We start from the raw sequence: 27,945 nt of genomic DNA on the forward strand, positions 1-27,945 counted from the left end.
TGGTTAATGCTGTGGGTCTTCCTTATGAACCCTATATCTTTTACATAACTGAAAGACTTGGAGGAGAATCCAACACCCTCTCCACCTGCAGTGCTAAAATTTCTCTCTAATTTTTACACCTGTGGATGGCAACAAGCCATCATCCCTAACCCACGGAGAGCTTATTTTTAATTTTATTCCCTACAATCCTATTACTTATGATTCTATTACTCCTTCTGGAGTTGCAATTTAATTTAAGAAACTGCCAATTAACTAGCAAGGTCCACACCTATGGTTTGTTAATTTCTAAATTCTTTTTTCTCTTCTTTAAGATTTTTTTAAAGTAAAGTCCCAATTTTTAATACTATTCCTACCCTGTAATTTCCAAATGGGCAAAACCTCCTTTGGTCTGCTGGTGGATATTTGAAACTAATTTCTATTCTACACTTTAGTCACCTTACCTTTATTTTATTGCTCTTTCTCCTCTGCGCCACACACAACAAGCTGAATCCTAACCTAACAGTGCACCTGAAGGCCGCAGGCTGTTTATTGTTTGCCTGCCCCTTGGGTGCAGCACTGGCTGAGACCAAGGAACAATAGAGAGGGGAGGGACCATGCGTACTCAACCCACCCCTCACTCCCCACACCTCGTGTTGCTAGTCCTTTTGCTTCAGAGTTTGAAGAAACTCTTTCAATTTGTGGGCTTTGATTTTCTTTCATTTAAATTGCTTGCTTGCCAGCCCTTCTGTATTGAGCAAGCTTTTAAGTCACTGTGATGGATTCACTATTAAATTTAGCCACTGATCAATGTATGGAAACTGATTGGGACAACCTGGGTTCCCAATTACTATATTCCAGACTTCCTTATTATCCAAGGATTAGAAGTCTGGTTGTTATTACCTATTACAAAACTGAAACTTGTTTCAGGAGAATCTAAGAATTAGTGCATTACCAAGAAAGATAAGACAGATAATTAACTAGTACCCAGAATGAGAGTGTTTGACTATTGAGATATTAATTATTACACAAGACAAGGGGAAGAAGCCAACTGAAGAGAATGATTTTTCCTTCAGGGAAGAAGTCAGAGTGCCCTGAAGGCAGATTTTGAGAACAAAGAAAGTCACTTACCATAGCTTTTAGTCAGAAGCTTCCAATCCTGACACAAAAGACTCAAACAGACATATTTAGACATTGAACAAAGGATTTATACACAAACAATGCATGCCTATTTCAATGAAATAATAAGGGATAATTTGATAAACAAAGACAAAGCCTCATAGATGAGGGAAGGACCCCCCTCTGGCCTCTCAGGTACATGCAGGTTGCAATACCAGAGATTTCTTAACCAGGGGTTTTAGATAGAAACTTTAAAACAAAGACTGAGATCTTGACAAACACAGAGGTGTCCCTGAAAGTTCCAAGATGGGCCTGATCAGCTCAGTATCAACTCAGTCCCTACTCAGGTTTCTTTCTGAGAACACCGCTGAATGTGGAGACTAGTTTCAAATCAGCAAAGCAGCTGGTTCTACTTACGCCAGAGTTTCAAATCAGCAAAGCCAAAATTCTGTTTCACTTACACACCTGGAGCTTCAGATTAGCAAAGCAACAGTCTGCTTTACCTACAGGCTGCCAGAGTTTCAGATTAGCAAAACAAAAGGTTTACTTTACCTACAGACCAGAATTATGGATTAGTAAAGACCACAGATCTAGATTGGCCATACATCTAGATTGACCTTACCTACAGACTACCAGTGTTCCAGATCAGCAAAATAAGAGATCTGTTTTATCTACCCACAGGGTTACAGATTAGTAAATCACAAATTTACCTTACTTACAACTAGTCCCAGACCAGTACCAGTCCTAAACAGGAAAATGAAAGCAATACTATAGACTAGTAACAAACAGCAAAGTAGTCTTGAAAGCGCTACCTACTCACTGGAGTTCCACATCCCTGGAGTCCCAAATAAGCAAAGACCCCAAATCCACTCTACCTACATTCTTGTCCAAAACAGAAAAGTGAAAGCAAGAGTTCAAAGGAAAGCCAGAAAGTTCAGTAGAGCAAAAAGAGTTGCTCTATCTACCTCCTCAATTTTTTCTGCCAAATTATCCAAATTGTCAATCTTGGGAACCAGAAGGCATCTAGCAGAGAACTGTCTGGACCCCACAAGAAGACTGGGAGCCCTGGAAAGTCCCAGGTGGTGTGCATCTCCTTGAGATTCAAGTGGGGTTGGGCAACTCCCTGGAGAGACCAGCTGATTCAAGGTGTCTCTATCCAGTGACACAACATCAGATCCTGGATGAGCCCCATATGTTATAAAGTACCACACCCCAGATTCTGAAAGGCATTGTACCTCATTTCATCAAATTCACATAGAGACACCCAGTCCAGATAAATTTTAAAGAGTGTTAATCCAAATTCGGAGGGACCCGAAATATGGAAGACAGGAGCAAGGTCCGTCGTTTACACAATAAAGCTTTATTGTCTAGCTTGGCCAAGCGGCGGGAACTTCGACAGAAATCTGACGGAGAGCACACTGGCCCTTTGTTCTACTTAGTTTTTATAGTTTTGTAAGTGGGAAGTACAGAAGCAAAAATTGCAATTAGGAGCCCCTTACCGCTATTGGTTATAGTCATATGTCCTTTAACATGATAGGACCATGTTCAATTTGCAAACCATACATCATTTTGGAGAAAACAAAATTTACAAGTCAACACAATGGTAGAAAGATATCTCTTTACATATTAAAAGGCCTTCCTATATTTTCTAGTGTTCATCCACCATCTCTCTGTCCAGAGTAGGACGTATTAACCACATGCATTTACATAAGAGAGGTAGTTTCCGTGGGGACAAATGCCCGCAAATGGCTCATTGTTATAAGAAAAGGTTTATTTTGGCTTTTCTCTTCCTGCACCTAACTAGCCATTCACTCCTTTCCCCACAGGTGTGGTGGAATCAGGGAATCTATGCTTTCCTTCCCTTTTCATTTACAATACAATGGCAAGAGCCACCCTGGTTATGCCAATCACACAGTACAGAGACTATTCTCACAATTTCTCTGCACACCTTAACCCAAATTAATAAAATGTTCTCCAAGTCTCCTAAAATATTAATATTAATTCTGTAGCCTTTTGGTACTTTACAACATCTGCAGGTAAAATGGCTCAGTGGCTCCTCAAGAGTTTTATTAGAGGAGGAGATTTATTAAATATGCTAGCCACATATGGCTGACACGGGGCATCTGTAAGCCCAAATCGTGCAGTCCCAAAAATAGTTCAGGGGCTGTTTATATACCCTTGCTCACACATGGGTGGGGGAGAGCATGACATCATGACATAGGCTGGCAACATTCATTTAGGGGATACACAGAAACATTAAAACTTTTAAGGTAACACAATCAAAGATGTTTACAAATCTTTCAGGGTTCCTCTTCCCTCACTAGCCTAGAGGTATTTTACTCTCAAGATTCCAGGAAGGGGGAGAAACTACAATCAATGCAAGGTGGTATGTAAATGCTGCCTCCTATTGAAAGAGAAGAAGTTTCTAGGTTAACCTTTATTTTAGATTTGAAACTGAATGACCCATTGTTTTTGCAAGCCAGAAACTTCTACATTCTTTTTTTTTCCTTTTTTTTTATTTCTGAAGCCGGAAACGGGGAGAGACAGCCAGACAGACTCCCGCATGCGCCCCACCGGGATCCACCCAGCACGCCCACCAGGGGCGATGCTCTGCCCAACAGGGGGCAATGCTCTGCCCCTCCGGGGCGTCGCTCTGCCACGACCAGAGCCACTCCAGCGCCTGGGGCAGAGGCCAAGGAGCCATCTCCAGCGCCCGGGCCATCTTCGCTCCAATGGAGCCCTGGCTGCAGGAGGGGAAGAGAGAGACAGAGAGGAAGGAGGAGGGGTGGAGAAGCAAATGGGTGCCTCTCCTATGTGCCCCGGCCGGGAATCCAACTCGGGTCCCCCGCACGCCAGGCCAACGCTCCACCGCTGAGACAACCGGCCAGGGCCCAGAAACTTCTACATTCTTCTCCTTCCCCTCCCTAAAGGAGAGACAGGACAGGAAAGCCTGAATGGAAAGCCTGACCTTTCCTAACAGAATATCAATATCAATTTTCAGCTTTTCTGTACCTTACAACAGCAGCTCAAGGTAAATGTAGTCAGAGAAATTGCAAATTACCTTCCTGCTTGGGAAGAGCCATTATTTTGCTAATGTTTGCTGGAGGAGAGGTTTTTGAGCCAGAAAGTTTTGAAGAGAGAAGGAAGGAGAAGAAGCAAGGAAGAATGCAGGGGGAAGGGAGCCTGCATGAGATTAACTGCTTCCTGTAGTTCTCTGAAATGGTGCATGGGACAACTTGCTACATAGAGAAAGGAAGTTAGAATTAATCTAAAAACCCCTTCCTCTTTCCCTTTTTATAAAGTTTTTAATGCCTGACCTGTGGTGGCGCAGTGGATAAAGCGTCAACCTGGAAACACTGAGGTTGCCGGTTCAAAACCCTGGCTTGCCTGGTCAAGGCACATATGGGAGTTGATACTTCCTGCTCCTCCCCCTCCTCTCTCTCTCTCTATCTCTCTATCTCTCCCCCTCCTCTCTAAAATGAATAAATTAAAAAAAGTTTTTAAGACCCTAATTTGCAATTTCCAACTGTTATTCTCTCACCTCACCTACACTCACCCTTCTATCCTGGAGTCACTGCTTATTCTCTGACCTCACCTAAACTCACCCTTCCCTCCTGGAGTCATGAGACTAATGTAAACCTCAAGACAAAGGGATCACAAGCCCCTTGCATGAAAACCTGTATTCTGTAAAAGGTATATAACTTGTAAGAAAATCAACTTTGGGGAGCACGTGTCTTTGGAGTCACTAGTCCTGCATTCTCCATTGGCTTTTTAATAAATTTTCTTTTCCTCTAATAAAGTTATCTTAGATTCTATCCTCCATTGGGTTGCCTTCCTGCAACAGTGCCAACCCACAGAACCGGGAAGGGGTTTAGCCTGTCAGTACATCATACTGAATAAAGCAGTTCAGAGCTCTGACCCAGTCGGGTTTTTGATAGATACCTGAATTACAACTGCCTTTTTGCTGTTCCACCTGGCTGCCTGACCCCACCCTTAATTACCAGACAATCACCCCTGGGACAAAGGAATTCCAGGAATCTGGTCAATCAGCCCAAAGAGGAGTTTCCAGAAAGCTGAACATACCAGCACACCCTTGCTTGAGGCTATTCCCAACACTATAAAATTTTGCCTCAGTCTGTTTTAGTGGCCCTTCTTCCCAGAGAAGTGCCCCAGCAGGTCTTTCTCGTCTAATAAAGCCTGCACATCTGATGTTCAAGAGCGGTCTCATTCTTACATCTGGTGCTGAAACCTGGGACAGGGGACTAACTGCCTGGATGGCCCCTCTTTGCTGTCCAGATGAAGCCTGGACAAGCAATTGTAGGTTAATTGGCTGGCAGTCTAACCCTGTCTTGCACCCCTGCCAGACCAGAGAAAGGTAAAAAGTTTCTGCCTTCCCTTCCTTGGTCGGCTTCTCTTTTCCACAACTTTCTCTGGTCAGACGGGTTTCTCTGACACACCTCACATTTTGAGGGGTTTGACTTTCAGTCTCAGTGGACTGCACAAAACCTCTCCACTCTCTCTCTTGGAACTCCCTGACAGGTGGTGACGACTTCTATCAGGGATGACACATGGAGATTTTCTCCTCTTGGGACAGTGACAAAAGGTGGTGACACCCCCTCTTGCTCACCTGTCTCCACGGCTCTTCAGAGTCTAAGCCTTCCTACCAGACCCCTCTAGGATGTCTCATAAAAAACTTCACTAGGCCTGACCTGTGGTGGCGCAGTGGGATAAAGCGTCAACCTGGGACACTGAGGTTGCCGGTTCGAAACCCTGGGCTTGCCTGGTCAAGGCACATATGGGAGTTGATGCTTCCTGCTCCTCCCCCTTCTCTCTCTCTCTCTCTCTCTCTCCCCTCTCTCTAAAAAAATCAATAAATAAAATATTAAAAAAAAAAACTTCACTAAATTGGGCCTCTCTGACCTTAAGCCAAAAACCCCATTTTCTTCTGTAACATGGTGTGGCCCCAATACAAATTAGACAATGACTCCCATTGGCCTGAAAACAGAACATTCTGTCGGAAGCCGATCAACTGCTGCTGGTTGACAAAGTCACAGCAGAGAAGATCAACAGCTGCTGGTTGACAAAGTCACAGCAGAGAAAAGGCACAACAATACTTCCCCCTTTGACCTTTTGAATTAATTTGACCTTATATCCCCCCTTTTCTGGGTGTGTGTGCTATCATTTATGGCACAGGAATAATAGCACCGTGCTTTCCCTGTAGATTCATAGTAATTTCTTTGGAAATGAGACAGAGGGTGTGAGTTCCACAGAAAAGCCTGTAAACCCCTTTGCCTGGGTTCATAGACATAAGAGGCTGGCTATGACATCCCTCAAAAAGGGTTAAGTTTGTAGGAGAATTTCTTCTTATTAATCATGTTAGAAAAAATAGATTGTGACTTATGAATAGGTAGGAAACAGTAACTATACACAGAAGCACCTTTCAGCCTTCACTTAATTCATTACTTTACCTCCTTAGCCTTTTCATGTGGTAGAGTAAAAAAACTTTCCTTTCTTCTTTCATACCTGACCTACAGGTGGTGCAACACTCTGAGAAAAATAAAGTTAGAACTTAACTAGTGTATAAATATAGTAGATAAATAAAATTTGACTAGACAATAGGACCTTAGGTAAGGTAGAGTTATTAATCAGTACTGACCTTTTAGAAGTTTGTACCAATATTGTTATTGCTGTTCAAGTTATTGTATAACTGTACTTTGAATGACTTACCACCTGATTTGTAGCTTATAGAAATAAATTAACTGTTATCTAGAAATATGTAACCATAGTGAAACAAAAATAATGATTTATCAATGTATTCTGAATACCATGTGATTGTAAATTAGTGTGTGTGTATAAAAATAAAGCTAGACCAGCATTTGGCAGAGATGCCTGTCAGTAAATGCTAAAGAGAAAAAAAAGAATTCAGCTCTCTCACTTGATTCACGCCAACGCTGTCTCTTCCTGTGGGACCCCTGGGTTCCCCCCGGGGCTGGAACCCAGCAACATTTGATTACTATATTCTGAGAAACCTAGATAATTTTTACCACTGAACTGGGAAGGTCTCAGAAATTCCTTACGTGCAAGGTTCCTTCTATCTTCATTCCTGTCCTTAATTTCTGTACCACTTGTTCTACACGTAGGCCATTTTTTGGCCCAAGAAACCTCACCTAAAACGTCTGCTTCCAATCTCTCCTCTGCGGACTCCCAACTCTCTTCCCCTCCTGCCTGACCCCCGGGGGCACCCCTCTCTTGAGACCCCTCTCTGGTCCCTCTGCAAATCTCTTCCACTTGAGTCTCTTCCCTCCATATGGCCCCCTCCCCTCTCTTCGCTGAATCCCCTTCTTAATTCACCTGCAAATACCATTCTCTCTTTTTCCTCCCCTGCTGGAAAAAGAGACAGCTATGCCCTTCTCCCCCTCGTCCTCTCCCCTCTCTTCAGAGCTCAAAATCTTTTTGACTTCTCTAACCACGTGGCACCACCACTAGCACCTCAACCTCCTCTTCCTTCTACAGATTGTTACTCTCCTTCTTTCCATTCAGCTGTTCACACTGTCCAACCGTCTGCTTTCTCTCTTCCTCCCCTCTATGCTGACAACTCCCTGCCATCTTGAAAAGCTTAAAAAAGCAGAGTTGTCTATTGAGCTATATGAGTAAATAACTTGTTTTGTCTCTTTGTTTTTCAGAAAACACCTCTAGTATAATTTTAATTAAAACAAGTAAAGCACACTCATTTAAATTCCTTAATTCATAATTTATATATAAACTCTTTGTTTAATGTGTAACTGTATCTGTTTCTAAGGCCTTAAACCAATAATTACCCACCTCTTACACCAGGCTTACTCATCCCCACAAAATCTCCCTGCAATACCCCCATCCTTCCTTTTGAAAACCTTCAGGAGCTTATTGCCTCATACAAGCCTTACACCTAATCAATGAGGCAGTAATTCCCCTCCATTCAGTAGTCCATAATCTCTACAAGTTACTGTCACACATTCCCTCAAACACCACTTGCTACACAGTCCTAGACCTTAAGAATGCCTTCTTTACCATTCCTCTACACCCTGACTCTTGCTTTCTATTTACCTTTATTTAAACTGACCAGGACACTAATGCAGCCCAGCAACTTATAAGAACTGTCTTACCACAGGGGTTCAGAAACAGCCCACACCTGTTTGGGCAAGCACTAGCTTAGGATTTAGCAGCATGCAATCTCAAAACTAGTACTCTCTTACTATATGTAAATGACCTACTCCTCTGCAGCCCCTCCCTGCCTGCCTCAAGGAGACACACCACCACCCTTCTTAACTTCCTCGCTGTAAAGGGATAACATGTCTTCTCTGCTAAAGCTCAACTTCATTCTCAGTTTGTAGTCTATCTAGGCATCGCCTTAACCCCCACCACCTGAATTCTCACTCTAAATCAAACTCAGACCCTCCGCAGTCTCCAACCACCTAACACCACAATTTAAATCCTTTTTTTCCTTAATCTAATAAGCTTCTTTAAACACTGGATTTCCAATTTTGCTCTCTTACTCAAGACCCTCAGTGAGATCTTCTGAGCATGGCTTTTAAGATCTATAATGGCCAAGGAAGTAACAGGAAAGGCAAGTAATGCCCAAAAGAAGTCAGGAAATACCAGCTTTTGGCATACACTCTTAAGGGCTCCAGCACCCTAAAGGGCTTCATAGGATTCCATCAGGGCCCTGCTCCAGAGTAGAAAGAAAGGCCATGGAACTGAAGTCTTCCAGGCTTCCCGGCCCCATCAAGGGACACACCTCTGCTGTGAAAAGAGAAACATGAGAAGGTAAGCTGCCCCTTGCTCCATGGAGGGAGAGTGTTCAGTCTCTTCTAGCCCTGCTCCAGCAACCTGTGACCTGACCTTGCTAGCCTAGCATGCTAGGAATTGCCACTGAAGGCCCAAGGACATTGTTCACGAGCCTAAGGTATTTTTTCCAAGTAGCAGATAAGCTGATCTCATTTCTTGGAAACACAAGGGCCATCTACTGTGCCTTTCCTGAATATTTGAGTTTTATTTATCCCTTGAAGATCTCTACTCTGGGTATTGACAGTCTGATTTTGTTACTTTATTTAATGTATAACATCTCCTTTATTCCTCTTGTCTCAATGCCCCATGTCTACTGCAAGCTGGGACCTGCTGCTAATTCCAGCTAGAAGAAGTGATCATTAGGACTTAAACTCTAGCTACAAAGTGTAGAAATGTAACCACCTTTTCCCTATGTACTTGCAGGATTTACAGGTTACTCAGAAAACTGTTCAAACACTGTCCAAGAGGCACTTCCAGCATTACATTACCCAAGGACTGACTTTCACATGGACAGGCCCACACACCATGATCCTGACAACTCCCACTGCTGCTAAGTGCAACTATTTCCTCTACCCTGACCATCTGGAGATCAGAATCAGAGAAACAAAACCAACCTCTTGTTCTTCTATTCTCTATCCACCTCTCATCCTGTATCAACCAATCGGGGGCTTTCTACTCGTGTGGGACCAACACCTATATATGTCTCCCTACTAATTGGAAATAAACCTGTACCCTAAACTTTCTCACCCCAAATATCAACCTAATCCCACCTTATGATTCTCTTTCAATTCCTAGTACACTTCCTGTCAATCTAACGACCAAACAAGCTATACAGGTAATCCCTCTTCTTGTTGCTTTAAAAATCTCTATAAAAATAGGTCTAGGGGCAGGGGGACTGGCCGCTGCCCTGTCTTATTCTCTCTCTCTCTCTCTCTCTCTCTCTCTCTCTAAAGCCCAGCAAATTCATAAAAAACAAACCAAGTCATGGAATCGGTGGTTTCACACAAACTGGGTGTCTTGACTATTGCCTTTCATTAGTCCACTCACTCTCCTATTTATTTTTCTAACTTTTGGACCCTGCCTCTTATGTTTATTCACTAGTTTCTTACAGAACTACATGCAGACCTTCGCCAATCAAAAAATTGGAAAAATCTACCTAACCATATAAACCAACCTTGAAACCTGCCCTTGCAAAACAGAAAAATCTGGAACTCTATAAATACACCTCTACTCTGAACAATGGTGTAAGAACCCCTTGTTCTCCATGCTAGCACCAATTATAGGACCAATCCTAATCTGTACGTAATTTTAATGCTTGCCTCTTTCTTTATCAAGTTCCTACAGGCTCGAATGAGAGAAATCTCCAAGATTACCTACAATCAAATGCTTTTACAACCCCTACTCCAACTTCCCCATTGGGGGGGTTCATGAAGGAGCCCCCTATAGGGATAACATCAGGAAGTAGCTCCAGAAGATGGCTGGTCCAAGACAAACCTCCTTCCTGGACTCCATACCCCCTCCTTCCCACACCTCTTTTCCTTTTTTATCATACCACAGAGTTGAGAAATGATAGATACTGAATTACAACTGCCCTTTTCCTGTTCCACTTGGCTACCTGACCCCACTCTTAATTACCGGACAATCGCCCCTGGGACAAAGGAATTCCAGAAAGCTGGTCAGTCACCCCAAAGAGGAGTATTCCAGAAAGCCAAACATACCAGCACACCCTTGCTCGAGGCTATTCCCAAAGTATAAAACTTTGCCTCAGTCTGTTTTTGAGGCCCTTCTTCCCAGAGGAGTGCCCTGGCAGGTCTTTCTCATCTAATAAAGCCTGCAGATCTGATGTTCGAGTGCCATCTCATTCTTACAGTTTTATACCGACCCGGCAGTTTCCAAGAGAAGCTAAAAGGAGGCTTTCCCCTTCCCCAGTGAAGTGGCCGCCCTCGTTTCAATCTAACAAATATTAGAACAAAAAAATATGTACAGAACATTTTATTTGTACTTTAAGTCCAAGTTTAGGAATGGACATTAGAGGTCAGCAAGGTTTCCAGTTAAAGTAAACTACATAAATAATTGCAGTAGCCTTTCTCTACATTAGGGGTCAGGAACATTTTTGGCTGAGAGAGCCATGAACGCCACATATTTTAAAATGTAATTTCATGAGAGCCATATAATATGTTTAACATTAAATACAAGTAAATGGCCCTGGCTGGTTGGCTCAGTGGTAGAGTGTTGGCCTGGCATGCTGGAGTCCTGGGTTTGATTCCCAGCCAGGGCACATAGGAGAAGCACCCATCTGCTTCTCCACCCCTCCCCCTCTCCTTCCTCTCTGTCTCTCTCTTCCCCTCCCGCAGCCAAGGCTCCATTGGAGCAAAGTTGGCCCGGGCACTGAGGATGGCTCTATGGCCTCTGCCTCAGGTGCTAGAATAGCTCTGGTTGCAACAGAGCAACGCCCCAGATGGGCAGAACATTGCCCCCCAGTGGGCATGCCAGGTGGATCCTGGATGGGTGCATATGGGAGTCTGTCTAACTGCCTCCCTGTTTCCAACTTCAGAAAAATACAAAAAAAAAAATACAAGTAAATGTGTGCATTTTATGTAAAACCAACACTTTTGTAGTATAATAAGTCTGTAAATTCTTTTTAATAACATTGTTATGCTGTTGCTCACCAATGATGAATAAAGTACTTATTACCATTAATGTGACTTCTGGTGCTGCATGGTTTTGCTGATGGCTTTGTAGTGTGGTTGATACGTGGTGAGGTTAAGCTTCATGCAGGCGTTGAGACTTTCATCCATTAAATGTGATCAAGGTTGGTCTTAACATTCTTTAGATGTGAGAAAGACTGCTCACATGCATATGTAGAGCCAAATATTGTAAGTACAGCAATACTCACATGCTGCAGTGTGTGGTATGTGATGGGAAGCGTGTTCCAAGTTTTGACAATCAGCTGGTTTGCAGGTTGACGTTTTTTCATTTCTCCCCACTTATGTTTTCTCACCAACTCTGCTTGCTGTCATGCAAGTCTTTCCAAATCTTCATTTAGTGACTTGAACTTATTCACCCACATGTCTGAGGCCTTCAGGTCAGCAGCTTGTAGCTCAAAATCTCTGATGGAGACACTGGGGATGTAACTCAGGTCAATGCTGTCCACTGCACACTCATGTGGATGGGTGATGAACTTAAAAAGATGAGTGCAATCACGAAATTCTCCAAAGTGCACTTTGAATAACTTCAGATTAGATGTGAAGCCCACTAGCTGCTGGAGATCAAGATGTTGAGCAGGGTCATCTGCTGTGCATGCATCTTTAAACTCTCCCAGTTTTTCAAAGTGTAATAAATGACCTGTTTTAATGTCTGTAATGAAGATTTCCAGCTTGTTTTCAAATGCAAACACTGCTTGTTGAAGAGATAAGACTGTATTTCCAATGCCTTGTATTCTCACATTGAGCTGGTTCAGATGTTCAGTCATGTCCACGAGATAGTAGAACTTTAGGAGCCACTCAGTGTTAGCTAACTCAGTATGCTCGACGTTTTTCATTTTAAGAAAAGTTCGTATTTCGCTCAGACAAGCCACGAAATGACTGAGCACCTTCCCTCTTGACAACCAACACACATTGCTGTGCAGAAGCAGACCAGGATAATTATTCCCAACTTCATCAGCAGTGTTTTAAACTGGCAATCATTTAAAGCTCAGGCAACAATAAAGTTGACCACCTGAATGACCAGTGACATCACCTCACCAAACTCCTCACCGCACATCTGAGCACAAAGCGCCCCCTGATGTAGGATGCAGTGAAAACTTAGGATGGGTCTCTTTTCATGTTCACAAAGAAGCGCTACAAATCTTCTGTTTTTCCCCACCATTCACAGAGCACCATCAGTACACACCGAAGTAAGTTTATCCATCGGTAGATTTTTTCTTTAGCAAATTCAGTGAAAGCAGTGAAAGACTTGAATAAATATTCCCCTTTTGTTGTCTCCTTCATAGACAAAACAGCAAGATTTTCCTCACGTAGTGTGTCACCAACAGCATATCTTGCAATCACGCTGAACTAGGATAAATGGTTTACATCTGTTGACTCATCCAAAGCGAAAGAAAAGAATGATGCTGCATTTATGTCCTTCACTTGTGTTGCCTCAATTTGATTTGCCATCATGATGGTATGATCAGGAACAATTCTTGCCAACAGAGGCATGTCTTTTATTCATTTGGTTATCTCGTCTTTATCCAAAAAGTAGTCAAAAAGTTCATTGGCAACATCAAACACGAATGTTTTGGCATACTCACCATATGTGAATGGCTTTCCATTTCTCACAATTGCTAAAGCAACAGTAAAGCTAGCTGAATTCCAGTCACCTTGTTGGGTCAAAACACGGAGTTGCTGCTGACTAGCTTGCACTCTGCACAGTAGCTCTTGACATGCTTTCTTCCTGCTGACCCCTGCTGGATATTTCGATGCAAATGTACTATGGCGTGTGTGAAGTGCCACTTTATAGTTGACCATTTCATCGGTGCAATTTTATCATTGCATATTAGACACACTGCAGAACCTGCTCTCTCCACAAAGGCAAATTCCTCTGTCCATTTCTGCTGAAAAGTACAATACTCCTCATTCTTTTTTCTTTAGCCATCTTGTTCATCAAAAGGGTTTCTGCAATTAGCTAGCTGACTACTTGATTAAAAGGAGAAAAGTCATTCCTTTACCTCACAATGACCCATGTACCTTATGCATTATCCAATAAAAATTTGGTGTTGTCCCAGAGGACAGCTGTGATTGGCTCCAGCCACCTGCAACCATGAACGTGAGTGGTAGGAAATGAATAGATTGTAATACATGAGAATGTTTTATATTTTTAACATTATTATATTTTTTAAAGATTTGTCTGCAGCCATCAAAAGAGCCACATTTGGCTCATGAGGCATAGGTTCCCAACCCTTGCTCTACATGACCAGTTATCAATAAAGCAATGAAAGGTAACACTAAAGGCCTAATGAGAGGACTGAGTGAATGGAAACGCAATCTCATGGATTCCTACTGGCTTAAGTTTTGTGTCCAGTCTGTGACTCTTGAGAGCCTGAATAGGTCCTAAACCTAACCCGCCTGTAGCCCCAACCTCCTCGAGGCCCGCCCCTCGACCTAGCCTTGCCTCTTTGAATATCTGAGTAAGTCTCACACCATAGGACTGGTCAAACCTCACCCGCTGACCTAGTTCGGTCCCAAGTTCATCCAATTCCAACAGCTCATCTCTCCTGGGAGGAAACTAACAGGTCTCCACTCTACCTTGGAAGTGACTGTTTCCCTGCTCCTCCTCCCCTCCCTGTTTCTGGGCGCTTCCCTGTTTCTCTTGCGTCTGGTACCTTCATTTCCCAGCTCCCGAGGCCCCGCCCCTTAGCAGGAAGCAAAAGTGTGCCTTTGCGCGTGCGTGCGCCGTGGGCTCTGTCTTCTAGTGTCCTCACTCCTGTCTGAGCTCAATATTCACCTGGGTCTGCAATCTTCCCGGCTTGGGTCGGCCCTGTCTCAGGTCCGGTGGCAAAGGCAGAGAGCTCGGGCTTGGGGAAGCCAGAGATCAGAGGGTGGCGCCGCGGGGACCCCGCACCCGGGCCTCCGATCGCCGCCACGTTACCTCAGAGCCCTGGTCCGCTCCGCCCGTGGCTGTTACTCGTCTCCAACTCCCTGAATCGGGCACTCTAGGCTGGGTACAAACGGGTGAGAGCAAAGGGAAGTGGAGAACAACGCTTATATCCTTATATTTATAAATCGCCTCTAGACGAGTCCTTTGCTCCCTTTCCAAACAGGAAAAGCATCACCGCTTTTCGCATCCGGGGACAAGAGCCTCACCTGGTCGTCTCTGCGCGGATTTGCGGATTTCGGCGTGTTCGGTGAGCAAGGGGCTGGCATTCAGCTCCATTACGTCCCCCTTCCGTTCCCCTCTGGTGCAGGAGATATGTTGGTAAAATAAGTTTCTAAAATATAATTTTTATGTTTGTTCGCTTATAGCTTGCATGGGGGCTGGGCAGGGACAGGTATATGTGTGTCTGTGAAATTGCAGAATACTTTCCTGCGTGGGACGGGCCATTGTTTTGCTAATGTTTGCTGGAGGAGAGGTTTTCGCGCCAGAAAGTTTTGAAGAAAAAGAGGCAGAGGGAGAAGCCATGATTGCAGAGTAAGAACAGAGAGAATGAAAGTGTGCAGATGGGAACCAGAGGTTAGGGGCTTTTGCAAGCTCCACTGAGACTGGTGGGGCTTTTGATTCTAGGAGAAACCAGAGACGATTCTCCTGTGTGTGGAACTGGATGTGTCAGTGGCTTTGGGAGCCCTGAGTGAAAGGGAAGTGTGTTCCCTGTGTGTGTTGCTCATTGGCTGGTGCGCGACTTTAGTAAAGAAATGGCCCACCATTTTTTGGCTCCACTGTTTCTTTATTGTCTGCCAGAATCCAATGGGAACCTGCACTTGCATAGCCACGACGGTGGTGACTACTGGCCATACAAGATATTATTTAATCTTTACATTACCCTGCCTGTGGGCACCCGTTTGCTACATTATATTCAGGTGCATACAAGTGAACTAATAATTAAGTGTATTTGTAACTGTCGTTGCCGAATGCAGCCAGCCATTGTAATCATTTGTGTGTAGATCTTTTCTGAATTTCATACATAAGGCTTGATCATCTGCCAGTTTTAGCTGTTTTTTACCTTGTACCTTGTATTTCTTTAGTGCACGTGCCAGGTCCTCCATCCAGTTCATGTTGAATAGCATAGAATTTATATCCTTGCCTTGTTCCCGATCCCAGAGGGAATTATTCTACCATTTCAGCATTAAATACAATGTTTATTGTATGTCTGTAGGTTTTTTTTCTAGTAAAACGTGTTCCCCTCTAGTTCTGGTGGGTTAAATTGTTATCGCTAGTGAACATTAATCTAGACAGTGACTACTTTTTATTGAAGGGGATGAGTCACGTGACAATTTAATAAGGTGAATTATATAAATCGATTCTATTTTCATAACATTTTCTTTCTTTTTTTTTATTAGGTGAGAGATAGGGAGGCAGGCCAACAGACTCCTGCATAACCCAGTCCAGTAAGGGACTATGCTCTGCCCATCTGGTGCCACGGCTCCATGGGAAAACTGAGCTATATCAGTGCCTGTGGCGAGGCCATGAAATCATCCTCAGCATTGGGGCCAACTTGCTCTAACCATTTAGCATGGCTGCAAGAGAGGACAGAGGAGGGGGCGAGGGGTGGAGAAGCAGGTGGTTGCTTCTCCTGTATACTGACCGAGGTCAACATGTGAGACCAACACTCTACAGCTGAGCCAATGGGCCAGGGCCTAATGATTTCATTTTTAACCACATTTTATTCTTAGGACAAAATGAATGTTGTTTGTGATTAATATATTTATTATTCATTTGTTGACTATACTGATATATTATTTGCACTAATGTGTAAGAGATTTTTGTTAATTGTACTTACCTGGTTTTGGAAATACTTGAGAAAACAAGTATTTCCACCCCTAAAATGGAATATTAAAATTTTTACTTATTTGGTGAGCCACCTGATAAAACAGTTTGAAACTTCTGTTTCCTTTGTGGGTGTGTTTTAAACTGCTGAGTTTTTTTTTATAATGGCTAGATATAGTCAAGTGTTGTATTTATTTTAAATCATTGCTGGAGAATTGTACTCTCTCTCTCTTGAAATTAATTAATTACTTATACATTTCCATATCTCCATCATTTTTTTTGTTGTTGCAGTCTTTTTGTAATGTGTAATTATGACTAATTCATAACTCCTTTTGTCAGGGCTCTGCTGCTAAATAAATTGCTATGGCTTTCTCAACCTCAATAGTTTTCAAAGGATGCATTGGCTTTTCTGATTCTGTTTATTAGTTTTATAACTGTCATTAATTGGGCCTTGTTTTCACTTTTCTTTCTAACCCAATATGCTGCACTTTTTCCAAACTTCAGTGGTTAGCTCATTGATACTGATTTTTCCTTCTCTGGAATTTGATGATATTTTTGTTTATAAATATATATACACCACACCAGCTGTGGATTTCCAGTGTTTGTTTGTTTGTTTGTTTTCATTTTTCCGAAGCTGGAAACGGGGAGGCAGTCAGACAGACTCCTACATGTGCCGGACCGGGATCCACCCAGCATGCCCACCAGGGGGCGATGCTCTGCCCATCCGGGGCGTTGCTCTGTTGCGACCAGAGCCACTCTAGCGCGCCTGAGGCAAAGGCCACAGAGCCATCCCCAGCGCCGGGGCCATCCTTGCTCCAATGGAGCCTTGGCTGCGGGAAGGGAAGAGAGAGACAGAGAGGAAGGAGAGGGGGAGGGGTGGAGAAACAAATGGGCGCCTCTCCTGTGTGCCCTGGCCGGGATTCGAACCCGGGACTCCTGCACGCCGGGCCGATGCTCTACCGCTGAGCCAACCGGCCAGGGCTGGGATTTCCAGTGTTATAAGAAACAGTTATTTTAATATTCTGCTTCTGTTCTGTCACATGAGTCATTCTGACTCACTGAAGAGAAATATGTGTGCATCTCCTTATCCCTATAATGTACTTCATTTTTTTATATCTGTCAACACCTGATAGTTTGTTAATTACTGCCCTCCCTGAAAAACAAATATGAACTCCATGTGTTTCAGGGTTCTTCTGTTTTGTTTAGTGCTGTATCCCCTGTGACTGCATGTAGTAGGATCAGGTTCACCTAAGTGAATATGAAATGAAGGAGTAGGAGATAGGGGCCTTAAGGGAAGCTACCTTGCTCAAGACATAGGTCTTAGTCAAGAGAAGGTATTCAAAGACAAAACATTTGAATAGAATACTTCATTTGTCTATTCTGCATAGTGTACCCAACAGGTTTCTAGGCCACACCCTGGTAAATGTTAGGGAATAAAGTCCTCGCTGACAGTGAAGTTAAAAGTATATGTTCAGAAATATACACATAGTGCATTTCAGCTTTGAAGATAAATAGACCTGCATACACACTGGATAGAGTGGCTCTCTAATTGGGTAACATTGAGTGTGTATTCAATTGACTGTAAGATTCCTGAATTATTAATTAGTAATAATATGATTTGCAGAGTTCCTATGAAAAATAAGTAATTTCTTTGCAAAGGTATGGGCATCTCTTCAGTCATTCTCATTATAGTTGCTCAAATGGAACATGTTATTAATATAGTAAAGAATATCACAGTTTTTATTGGCTTTAAAATACATACTTGATCCACTGCAGTGGAAGGAACAATTGTGTTTTCATTGCTTGAAATTTGTGCACCAGCACTATAGATATTGCTATGAGATGAGCTACACTCTGCTAACTTAAGTATTTTTGTGCTGCTGCTTCTGTACAAGTAAACCTTTGCAGCAGAATTACAGCGTGGTAGTATTCTCTGCCTCCCATGTGTGGAATTTATGCAGTTGATGCTCTTTTTAAAAACCATTTCAGGGACCTGCATTCCATGGGGGAGCCCATTGAGCAAGGGCTGAGCAGTAATGTGTGTTAGCCTGCCAAGGGTTGCAGGAGTAATATTGGGAATGGAGCACCCAGAGGTGGTATTTAAGTCAGTGCTTTCTTGGGTTTGAGACAGTGTATATTCTTTGTAGTATATTCTAAAGTTGAAGGTATTGCCTGATACATTTTATGCTTTTCATTATCATAGGCAAACTGCCAGCTAAACTTCTAGGCTGCAGTCAACTTACTTGCAAAATGGAACTTTTAAACATTAAAAAAAGAAAGAAATAAAAAACTCAACAAGAACCAGATAATAGTTTTCTAATCCTAGATGAGGTAAGATTACTCCACCATTTTACAGGATTAGTGTGTGTTGGCTTTGGTGTCTCGGGCCTATGAATATATGTATGAGAATATTGTGTGTCTGCATGAGTGTATGTGCATGTGTGGGGGAAGTTTGAGGGGAGTGGTCCATGCTGCAGCATCCAGGCTCATGATTGTGTGAATTGTGGAGAGACCTCAATGATCATGACTCTTCTGCCTCAGCTGTAACTTCTCAGCATTCTGTCTTTCTCCATGAAGGGAACATGGGTGAGGAAAGAAGCACTGCCGAGTTCCAGAAAAGCATGCCACAGGTTGGTAAGAGCTAATAATTCTTCAAAAGAATATTTCCATTTTACCATTTCGACTGATTGTTTAAAACAGGGATCAGCAACCTGTTTCTGTGTTGGGCCACCTAGAAAGTATGTCACTTAGCTGATCCATTTACTTGTGTACTCATTTATTACTTTTCATATGTGCCCAGACTTTGTGGTTGAACCCATGACCTCTAGCATGCCAGATTGATGCTTTATCCACTGAGCCACCTGGCCAGGGCTGGATTGTATGTGTATTTTTTTTGGTGTTGAATATTATAACTTCTTTAAATATTGGATATTAATTTCTTAACAGATATATCAGTGAGACTGTTCTCTTATTCAGTGAGTTGCCTTTCTATTGATATTTTGTTGATAGTTTCCTATGCTGGGAAAAACTTTTTAATTGATGTCTAATTTTTAAATTTTCTCCTTCCTCAAGAAGATCTTTGAGAAAAAATATTGCTAAAAGAAATGTCTGAGATTTTATTACCTATGTCTTCTGGTATTTTGAGTGTGCTGATTCTAATATTTAAATGTTTATTCCATTGTGAGTTTATAATTGTGCATCACACATTGTGTTTTTATTCATTAAAACCTCATTCAGATTTGACCCAGTGTTTCATATTGCACTGATCACTATAGTGGGAAAGAAGGAAGCAGGTGAAATTGTTTCTGGAAAAAGGCATTGTTAGTGTCATGGTTGAAACTGAAAATAAGTCCTCACTTCCCTGACCAGGTGGTGGTGCAGTTACTAGAGCTTCAGACTGGGACCCAGAGGACCCAGGTTCAAAACCTTGAGGTTGCCCACTTGAGCATGTGCTCATCTGGTTTGAGCAAGGATCACCAGCTTGAGCCCAAGGTCACTGGCTTGAGCAATGGGTCGCTTCATCTGCTGTAGCCCCCAGTCAAGTCACATATGACAAAGCAATCAATGAACAACTAAGGTGCAACAATGAAGAATTGATGTTTCTCATCTCTTTCCCATCCTGTCTATCCCTATCTGTCCCTCTCTCTGTCTCTTACACACAAAAAAAACACAAAACACTAAATCTTCACTTAACATTGTTGATAATTTCTGCATTTTTATGGAAAACAGCAATAAATAAAACCAGTTTCCCTATAGACTGATTCATATAAACAATGGTGAGGTTCCCACACATCTCATCAATATTATAACAAAAAGGAGTCATTCGAGGAACTGCTATATTTCATTCAGAGAGCATTTCTCTCATTTTTGCTATATGGTCTGGATTGTTCTGGATCATACTAAGACCAGAATTTTTTTTCATCAAACAATAGAGAGAGAAATTTAATGTTTTAGAAGTGTTGTGATGCCTGTGATTCAGAACTTTTTCAGTCAGGAGGATGTGTGGGGGAAAGAGAAAGAGTTCTGTCTGATGGCTGAGTCCCGGGGTTGGTGTCAGGAGACCACACAACCTTCAAATGTCCTGTGAATGGATTCTCTTTGCCCCATATTGTCAGTATCACTCATCCTCCTAAACAAAAGGTATTGGCACCTTTCTGAACAGAATGTGTGGGATGTTTCAGGACCCAGTGGTCTTTGAGGATGTGGCTGTGGACTTCAGCCAGGAGGAGTGGGCTTTGCTGGATCTCACTCAGAGGAGCCTCTACAGAGATGTGATGCTGGAGACTTTCCAGAACCTGGCCTCCCTAGGTAAGAAAGGCAACATTCCTAGGTTCAGTTGTTTAGAAAAGAAATCTGACAAATTGACCTTATTCCTTATTTTAGGATTTGAGCTGAGGAATAAGAATACATTGGTAAATATGACGAACACAGTCAGGAACCATCAGAAACGTATAGTGTAGTGGCTTGACCATGAAAATAAACATCTGTGTGTTGAACTGCCTTTTCATTGATTGAAAGCCTCAAGGCTTACTGAGGGTTGAAAGTGTGGGCATAGACTTCAGGGGTCACTGCGGGACACAAGGAGGCTTATGGTTTGGGAACTCTTGAGAATTTTGCTGACTTCAAGGCCCTTTACCGAAGGAACACCAGGAAAACATAAAAGTTAAAGAAGTTGGGTTTATTACTCAGTCAAGTGAGAAAAACATGACACAGGGAGCTGTCAGGTGTCACAGTCAGAGAGTGTTGGTACATTTTATAAGATTTGAACTTTGGTTGAGTGATTGGAGGATGGATCTGTGGATCAAGCTGTATTCGTTTCTGAGGCCTTTTGTAACAAAGTACTGCAAACTGGGTGACCAGATACAAAAGAAACTTTTTGAAGTGTGAAACCAAGGTGGTAGCAGGGCCATGCTCCTGAAGCTCTATGGAAAACATCCTGCCTGTCTCTTCCCAGCTCTGGTGGTGGCCAGCAGTCCTGGTATTCTTGACTTGCAGCTGCATTTCTCTAAATCTGCCTCCATCTTCACAGACTTCTCTCTGTCTCTGAGTCTCTCCCTCTTTGTAGGACAGTAGTCATTGGATTTAGGGCCCAGCCTAATTCAATGTAACATCATCTTAACGTGATTACATCAGCAGTGACCCTATTTCCAAATAAAGCATCATTCTATGATTCTAGGTAGACAGAAAATTTTTAACAAATATGTTTATTTATTTTCAGAGCTGTTTTAGGTTCACAGCTAAACTGAATGGAAGATACAGAGATTTACCATATACCCCTTACCGCCCCGTGCACAGCCTCCCCACTGTCAGCACACACCACCAGAGTCCTGCATTTGTCACAGTTGATGAGCCTGCACTGACACATGATCATCACCTAGAGTCCATAGCTTCCATTAGGCTTCACTCTTGCTGTTGTACCTTTGTTCTTTGAACAAATATGCAATGATGTACACCCACTGCTGTAATATCATGCAGATAGTTTCACTGTCCTAAAAGTCCTCTTTGTCTGGCTGACTCATCCCTTCTTCCCTTGTATCCCCTGGCAACTGTTGCTCTTTTTACTGTGTCCATCATTTTTTCTTTTTGAGAAAGTCATGTATTTGAAGTTTTACAGTATGTACCCTTTTCACATTGGTTTCATTCAGATAGTAACACATTTAAAGTTCCTTCATGCCTGTTATTCAGTTTTCTAGATTTTCATTCATTCTTTCACCTACAGAAGGACATCTTTGCTACTGCCACATTTTGGCAATTTTGAATAAAGCTGCTATAAATGTGTGTGCAGGTGTTGTGTGGGCATGTTTTCAGCTTCTTCAGATAAATTCTAAAGAGAATGACTGTCTGACCATGTGGGTGGACCTTTTTCTTGTTTTTCACTTTACCATGATCTCAGTGTAACCTTGTGTAAAATTGGTATTCTGTGAGATTACTCACGTTCAGCAGGAATATAAAATGTCCTGGCTGACCAGTCTAATATACTGAGCATTAGATATGAATGTAAGATCAGTTTTTAATGTTTACTGATTGACTACAGCAAGAGTGGAATATATATAGAGAGAAAGAGACAGGAACATCAATATCTTTCTATATGTGCCCTGACTGGGGATCGAACTTGTAACCTCTGTGCTTTGGGACTATGGTCTAACCAACTGAGCTATCTGGCCACGGTTTCAAATCAGTTTTGGACATCAGAGGCTTTGTTGCAACTCATCTCCCTTAAATATATTTTTGTTAAACATTTTTTTGCAATTAAAGTTACACCTGACGCTATGTTTTCAGTATCTGAAGACCAAAGTGTCAGCCTTGTCTCCTGGAAATGTTTGTGGTTCCTCCTTGTTTTCCTGTGTGTGACATGCCTTTCTGTTTAACAGGGTACGCACTGCATACACCCTGGCTGATCTTCCAGAGGAAGCAGGAGGAGGACCTGGAGATGACAAAGAGAGGGCCTGTCCAGGGGGAGCGCCAGGAAGGCAAGAGTTCTTGGGAGAAACTGTCTAGGTTGAGGGGTATTCATTCGGAAAAATCAAGTGAAAGCCAAACACGTGTTTTGTCTGAGATGATTTTCCACATACACCATTGATTACTGTTTGACTTTTTATTAACAATTTTTTTTTGTTTTTGAAAAGACTTTCCTTGTTTCCTTTTTGTAAGTTGGTATTTGGTCATGTACATTTTACACTGTTCCTGTTTTTTGTATTTTCCGAAGTGAGAAGTGGTGGGAAGGCAGACAGATGGATTCCTGCATGTGCCTGAATGGGATCCACCTGGCATGTCCACCGGGGGACAATGCTCAGCCCTTCTGGGGCGTTGCTTTGATTCAATCGAATCCATTCTATTGCCTGATGCGGAGTCCATGGAGACATCCTCAGTGCCCAGGCTAATTTTGCTCCAGTGGAGCTTTGGCTGCAGGAGGGGAAGAGAGAAATAGAGAGAAAGGGGAAAGGTGAAGAAGCAGATGGGCGTTTCTTCTTTGTGCCTTGTCCGGGAATTGAACCTTGGACTTTCGTATGCCAGGCTGATGCTCTACTGCTGAGCCAACCAGCCAGAGCCTGTTTCTGTTTGTTTTGTTCTCCTAATAATGCCTTGTTTTTATACCATCCATCAAAATCTTCATGGCATTATTTCTCATTCAGTTGATTATCATTTGACCCTGTGCTTGATAGCAGAGTCTTGAAATAGCCACACAGCTCGCCCTGGCTGGTTGGCTCAGTGGTAGAGCATTGGCCTGGCGTGCAGGAGTCCCAGGTTTGATTCCTGGCCAGGGCACACAGGAGAAGCATCCATCTGCTTCTCCACTCCTCCCCCTCTCCTTCCTCTCTGTCTCTCTCTTCCCCTCCCGCAGCCAAAGCCCCATTGGAGCAAAGTTGGCCCGTGCACTGAGGATGGCTCTGTGGCCTCTGGCTCTGGTTCCAACAGAGTGACACCCCAGATGGGCAGAGCATCGCTCCCTGGTGGGCGTGCTGGGTGGATCCTGATCGGGCACATGCAGGAGTCTGTCTGACTGCCTCCCTGTTTCCAACTTCAGAAAAATACAAAAAAAAAAGAAAAAGAAAAAGATCTCTTCTTTCTGGGGATTCTTGACAGCTCTTTGTCATCTCAAGCAGAGGGGTGGCTACAGGCATGTTATACTTAGTCATTAAATTCTTACCATGCCTTATCCAATACAGAGGCATTTTAATACTTACTTTTTTGAAATCTCTTCAAATATACTCATTCATAATAACCTTTGCTGCTTAAATTCTTCCAAGTAATTAAAGTCTCTTTAAGAATCACTTGTTGGTATAGAATTTCAGCCCAATCTGGAACAAAGTCATAGGCCTCAGCCACAATAGAAGCCTTAAAGGGATGGGGGGGAGAAAAACACTATGTAAAATTGATGGCAGATTGTTCTAGAAAAGAATACACTCATACAGTAAATGTGATTATTACCAATCATATTAAAAGGTTCTATCTGCATCAGAAAAAAAAAAAAAAAAAAGAAATAGCCACACAGCGAAAGCCCTTTGTACAAAGGTGCCTTTACCTTTCATTTCAGATTTTGACACTCAACCTAAGACTAATCAATCAGTCACTTCACAAGATATTTATGAAGAAATAGTATCCAGTGAACAGGAAATAATAAGATTCAAGAGGAATGATACACAGCCATCTATTTTAAACAAAACGTGGGAGTACCATGGTATTGATTATAAGAATAAAAACCATGAGAGACATTTGAGGTGAGTTCCATTCATAAAAAGGTATGGACTTTTTACCTTTATCCATATAAAGGTAAAAAGTGCCCCAGAAGAGTGTCTTAAAATGTCACAAAAAATAAAGAATACATATCTAATACTTGTCAAAAGTTATGATTTCATAAAGAATTTTTACTAGATATTTTCTTCTAATGAGACTGTGATCTTCAATGTTTGATATAACTCAATTGTAAGCAGTTATGAGAAAAATCCCATCAGTCAAAAAGTCACAGATACATAAAGCAATTAACAGTTTAAATGCTATGGAGATGTTCAGTGAAATCTATGTGTTTATTGATCAGTGTCACCTCCTTAAAATTAATGTAAAAAAAATTTACAAAGCCCTGGCTGTGGTGCTGTGGTAGAGCATCAGCCTGGTGTATGGATGTCCCAGGTGTAATTGCCGTCAGGGCACACAGCAGAAGCAATGATCTGTTTCTCCACCACTCCCTCTCTCTCTCTCTCTCTCTCTCTCTCTCTCTCTCTCTCAACTCCTGTAGTTATGGCTCCATTGGTTTGAGTGCATCACCCCTGGGATTTTATCTGACTTTGAGGAGCCTCTGCCGCATGTGCTAAAAATAGCTCAGTTGCATACATGGCCCCTGATGGGCAATGCATCAGCCACAAATGGGGGTTTTCTCATGGATCCCAGTCAGGGTGCATGCAGGAGTCTCTTTATTCTCATTCTCTTACTTGGAAAAGAATTTTTTTAAAAACAACCAACTCTGATAAATACCAGCTACTGTAGAGCCCTCTGTGAGGAGTTTCAGCTTATAACACCAGAGGGTGCAAAACATGTATAGTTACTGTTAATGGTAAAAATGTATTTATTGTTAATATTGTGCTTTTTATTTTTAAAAGAAATCATGTGGTGGAGAACATTTATGAATGTAAACAAGAAAACCAGCATGGAAAAAACTTAAGCCAAAATTCAAATCTTAACGTACTCCAGAGAACTGCTGAGGTACAATCCTATGAATGTCGTGAATGTGAAAAGGTCTTCACAGATCATGTTTCCCTAAAGAACCACATCAGTTTACACATGGGAAGCAAACCCTACCAGTGCAAGGAGTGTGGGAAGGCTTTCCATTTCTTTGCCTGTTTCAGGAAGCATATGAAAACCCCCGTGGAAGACAAACCCTATGAATGTCAGCAGTGTACCAGAGCCTTCGGCTGTTCTTCATTCTTCAGGGCGCATATGAAGCTTCACCCTGAACAGACAAACTGTGAATGTGAGGAATGTGGCAAAACATTCAGCTGTTCTTCATCCCTCATGGAACAGAAAAGAACTCACAGTAAAGATAAGCCTTATGAATGCAAGGAGTGTGGGAAGGCCTTTAGTTCTTCTTCTTACCTCATAACACATACAAGAATCCATACTGGCGAGAAGCCTTTTGAATGTAAGGAGTGTGGAACACCCTTTAGTTGTTCTTCATCCTTCAGAGCACATGTGAGAGATCATACTTTCAAGACAAAATACGAATGTAAGGAATGTGGGAAGATCTTTAGTCGTCCCTCATCTCTCACAGCACACTTGAGACTGCACAGTGGAGAGAAACTTTATAAATGCAAGCAATGTGGGAAAGCCTTTATTAGTTCCTCCCACCTTACAGTGCATGGACGGACTCACACTGGGGAGAAACCTCATGAATGTAGGAAATGTGGAAATGCCTTTGTTTATGCCTCAGCTCTTAGGATTCACATGAGGACACACACAGGGGAGAAACCCTATGAGTGTAAGGAGTGTGGGAAAGCCTTTCGTCACTCTTCAGGCTTGACTGTACATGCCCGAATGCACACTGGAGAGAAACCTTTTGATTGTCTGGAGTGTGGGAAAGCCTTCAGTTGTCCCTCATCGTTTCAAAGACACATAAGAAACCACACTGGAGAGAAACCCTATGAATGCAAAGAATGTGGGAAAGCCTTTATTAGTTCCTCCTACCTTAGAGTGCATGGACGGACTCACACTGGGGAGAAACCTCATGAATGTCAGAAATGTGGGAATGCCTTTATTTACGCCTCTTCTCTTAGGATTCACATGAGGACACACACAGGGGAGAAACCCTATGAATGTAAGGAGTGTGGGAAAGCGTTTCGTCACTCTTCAGGCCTGATTGTGCACACCCGAATGCACACTGGAGAAAAGCCTTTTGACTGTCTACAGTGTGGGAAAGCCTTCAGTTGTCCTTCATCCTTTCGAAGACACATAAGAAGCCACACTGGGGAGAAACCCTATGAATGTAGGGAGTGTGGGAAAGCCTTTATCAGTTCTTCCCACCTTGCAGTGCACAGACGGACTCACACTGAAGAGAAATCTCATGAATGTAAGAAATGAGAGAAAGCCTTTATCTGTTCCTCAGTTTTTAGGATTCACATGAGGATGCACACTGGGGAGAAGCCGTATGAATGTGTAGGAAAGCCTTTGTCTTGTCTATTTTCTAACTCTAAAGAAAATTAACTCTAAAGAAAACAAAAAATGTAAGGACTGTAACTTCTACAAAGCTTTTCAAATCTAAGGCAACATGTGAGATCTCACACAGTGCATACATCCTATGACTTTAATAATTAAAGTAGTTAATTATCCCTCATTTTTTTGAAGACTACTGAGAAATCACAATTGAGAGAAATTCCTTGTATATAAACCATGTGATAATACCTTCAAAAATATTGCTTATTACAAGTCAAAATTCGTAAGAGCTTGACCAGATGGTGGCGTAGTAGATAGAGCATTGGACTGGGATGCAAAGGACCCAGGTTCAATACCCAGAGGTTGCTGGCTTGAGCACAGGCTCATACGGTTGGAGCAAGGCTCACCAGCTTGAGGCTTTATTTGCTGGCTTGAGTAAGGGGTTACTCAGTCTGCTATAGCCCCCTAGTCAAGGCACATATGACAAAGAAATCAGTGAACAACTATGGTGCCACAATGAAGAATTGATGTTTCTCATCTCTCTCCCTTGTCTGTCTGTCCCTCTCTGTGTCTGTCACACACACACAAATTCCTAAAAAATAAGTCTATCAGAAAATTTGCTCCAGAAGCAAATATTAGTGTTTCACCTTTAAAGTGGAAAGTTACTCTGTGGTGTCTGGTTTGTATTTTCTGATATCAATAATTAAGGTGATAAATTTTCCTCTAATACTTTTCCACTCTATTTTATTCTGAGGTGCTTTTATTTGGGTTTAGATATAAATGTTATTTCCATCACTAAGTTAAGGAGTGTGTTTCTTCATATTCAGGTAAGTGTGGTCCTTTATTTATTTTTGTTTATGATGAACTCATTTCTAAGTGTGCAGTGATCATGGTATGCACACTTTAGTATTATTTCATTTGTAT

General features: G+C 42.3%; 2 protein-coding genes across 2 annotated transcripts in view; both read left to right on the forward strand.

Moving 5' to 3' along the window:
- LOC136379614 (zinc finger protein 699-like) overlaps positions 1-27,072 on the forward strand; it is a 142,259-nt gene extending 115,187 nt beyond the window's left edge. The window contains exons 6-7 of the mRNA XM_066347031.1: positions 24,416-24,599; positions 25,476-27,072. Of these exons, the coding sequence (XP_066203128.1) occupies positions 24,416-24,599; positions 25,476-26,949 (1,658 nt within the window). The 3' untranslated portion in view covers positions 26,950-27,072. The remainder of the gene's footprint in view (positions 1-24,415; positions 24,600-25,475) is intronic.
- Positions 14,374-22,960, forward strand: LOC136387383 (zinc finger protein 699-like). Its single transcript, XM_066359232.1, has 5 exons — positions 14,374-14,630; positions 14,720-14,803; positions 18,958-19,010; positions 20,562-20,688; positions 22,752-22,960. The coding sequence occupies exons 3-5, from the start codon at positions 18,963-18,965 to the stop codon at positions 22,958-22,960; spliced, it is 384 nt and encodes a 127-aa protein (XP_066215329.1). The 5' UTR covers positions 14,374-14,630; positions 14,720-14,803; positions 18,958-18,962.
- Positions 27,073-27,945: the final 873 nt, after the last annotated feature.

The sequence above is a fragment of the Saccopteryx leptura genome, chromosome 1 (genome assembly GCF_036850995.1).
Source record: "Saccopteryx leptura isolate mSacLep1 chromosome 1, mSacLep1_pri_phased_curated, whole genome shotgun sequence".
NCBI classification, from domain to species: domain Eukaryota; kingdom Metazoa; phylum Chordata; class Mammalia; order Chiroptera; family Emballonuridae; genus Saccopteryx; species Saccopteryx leptura.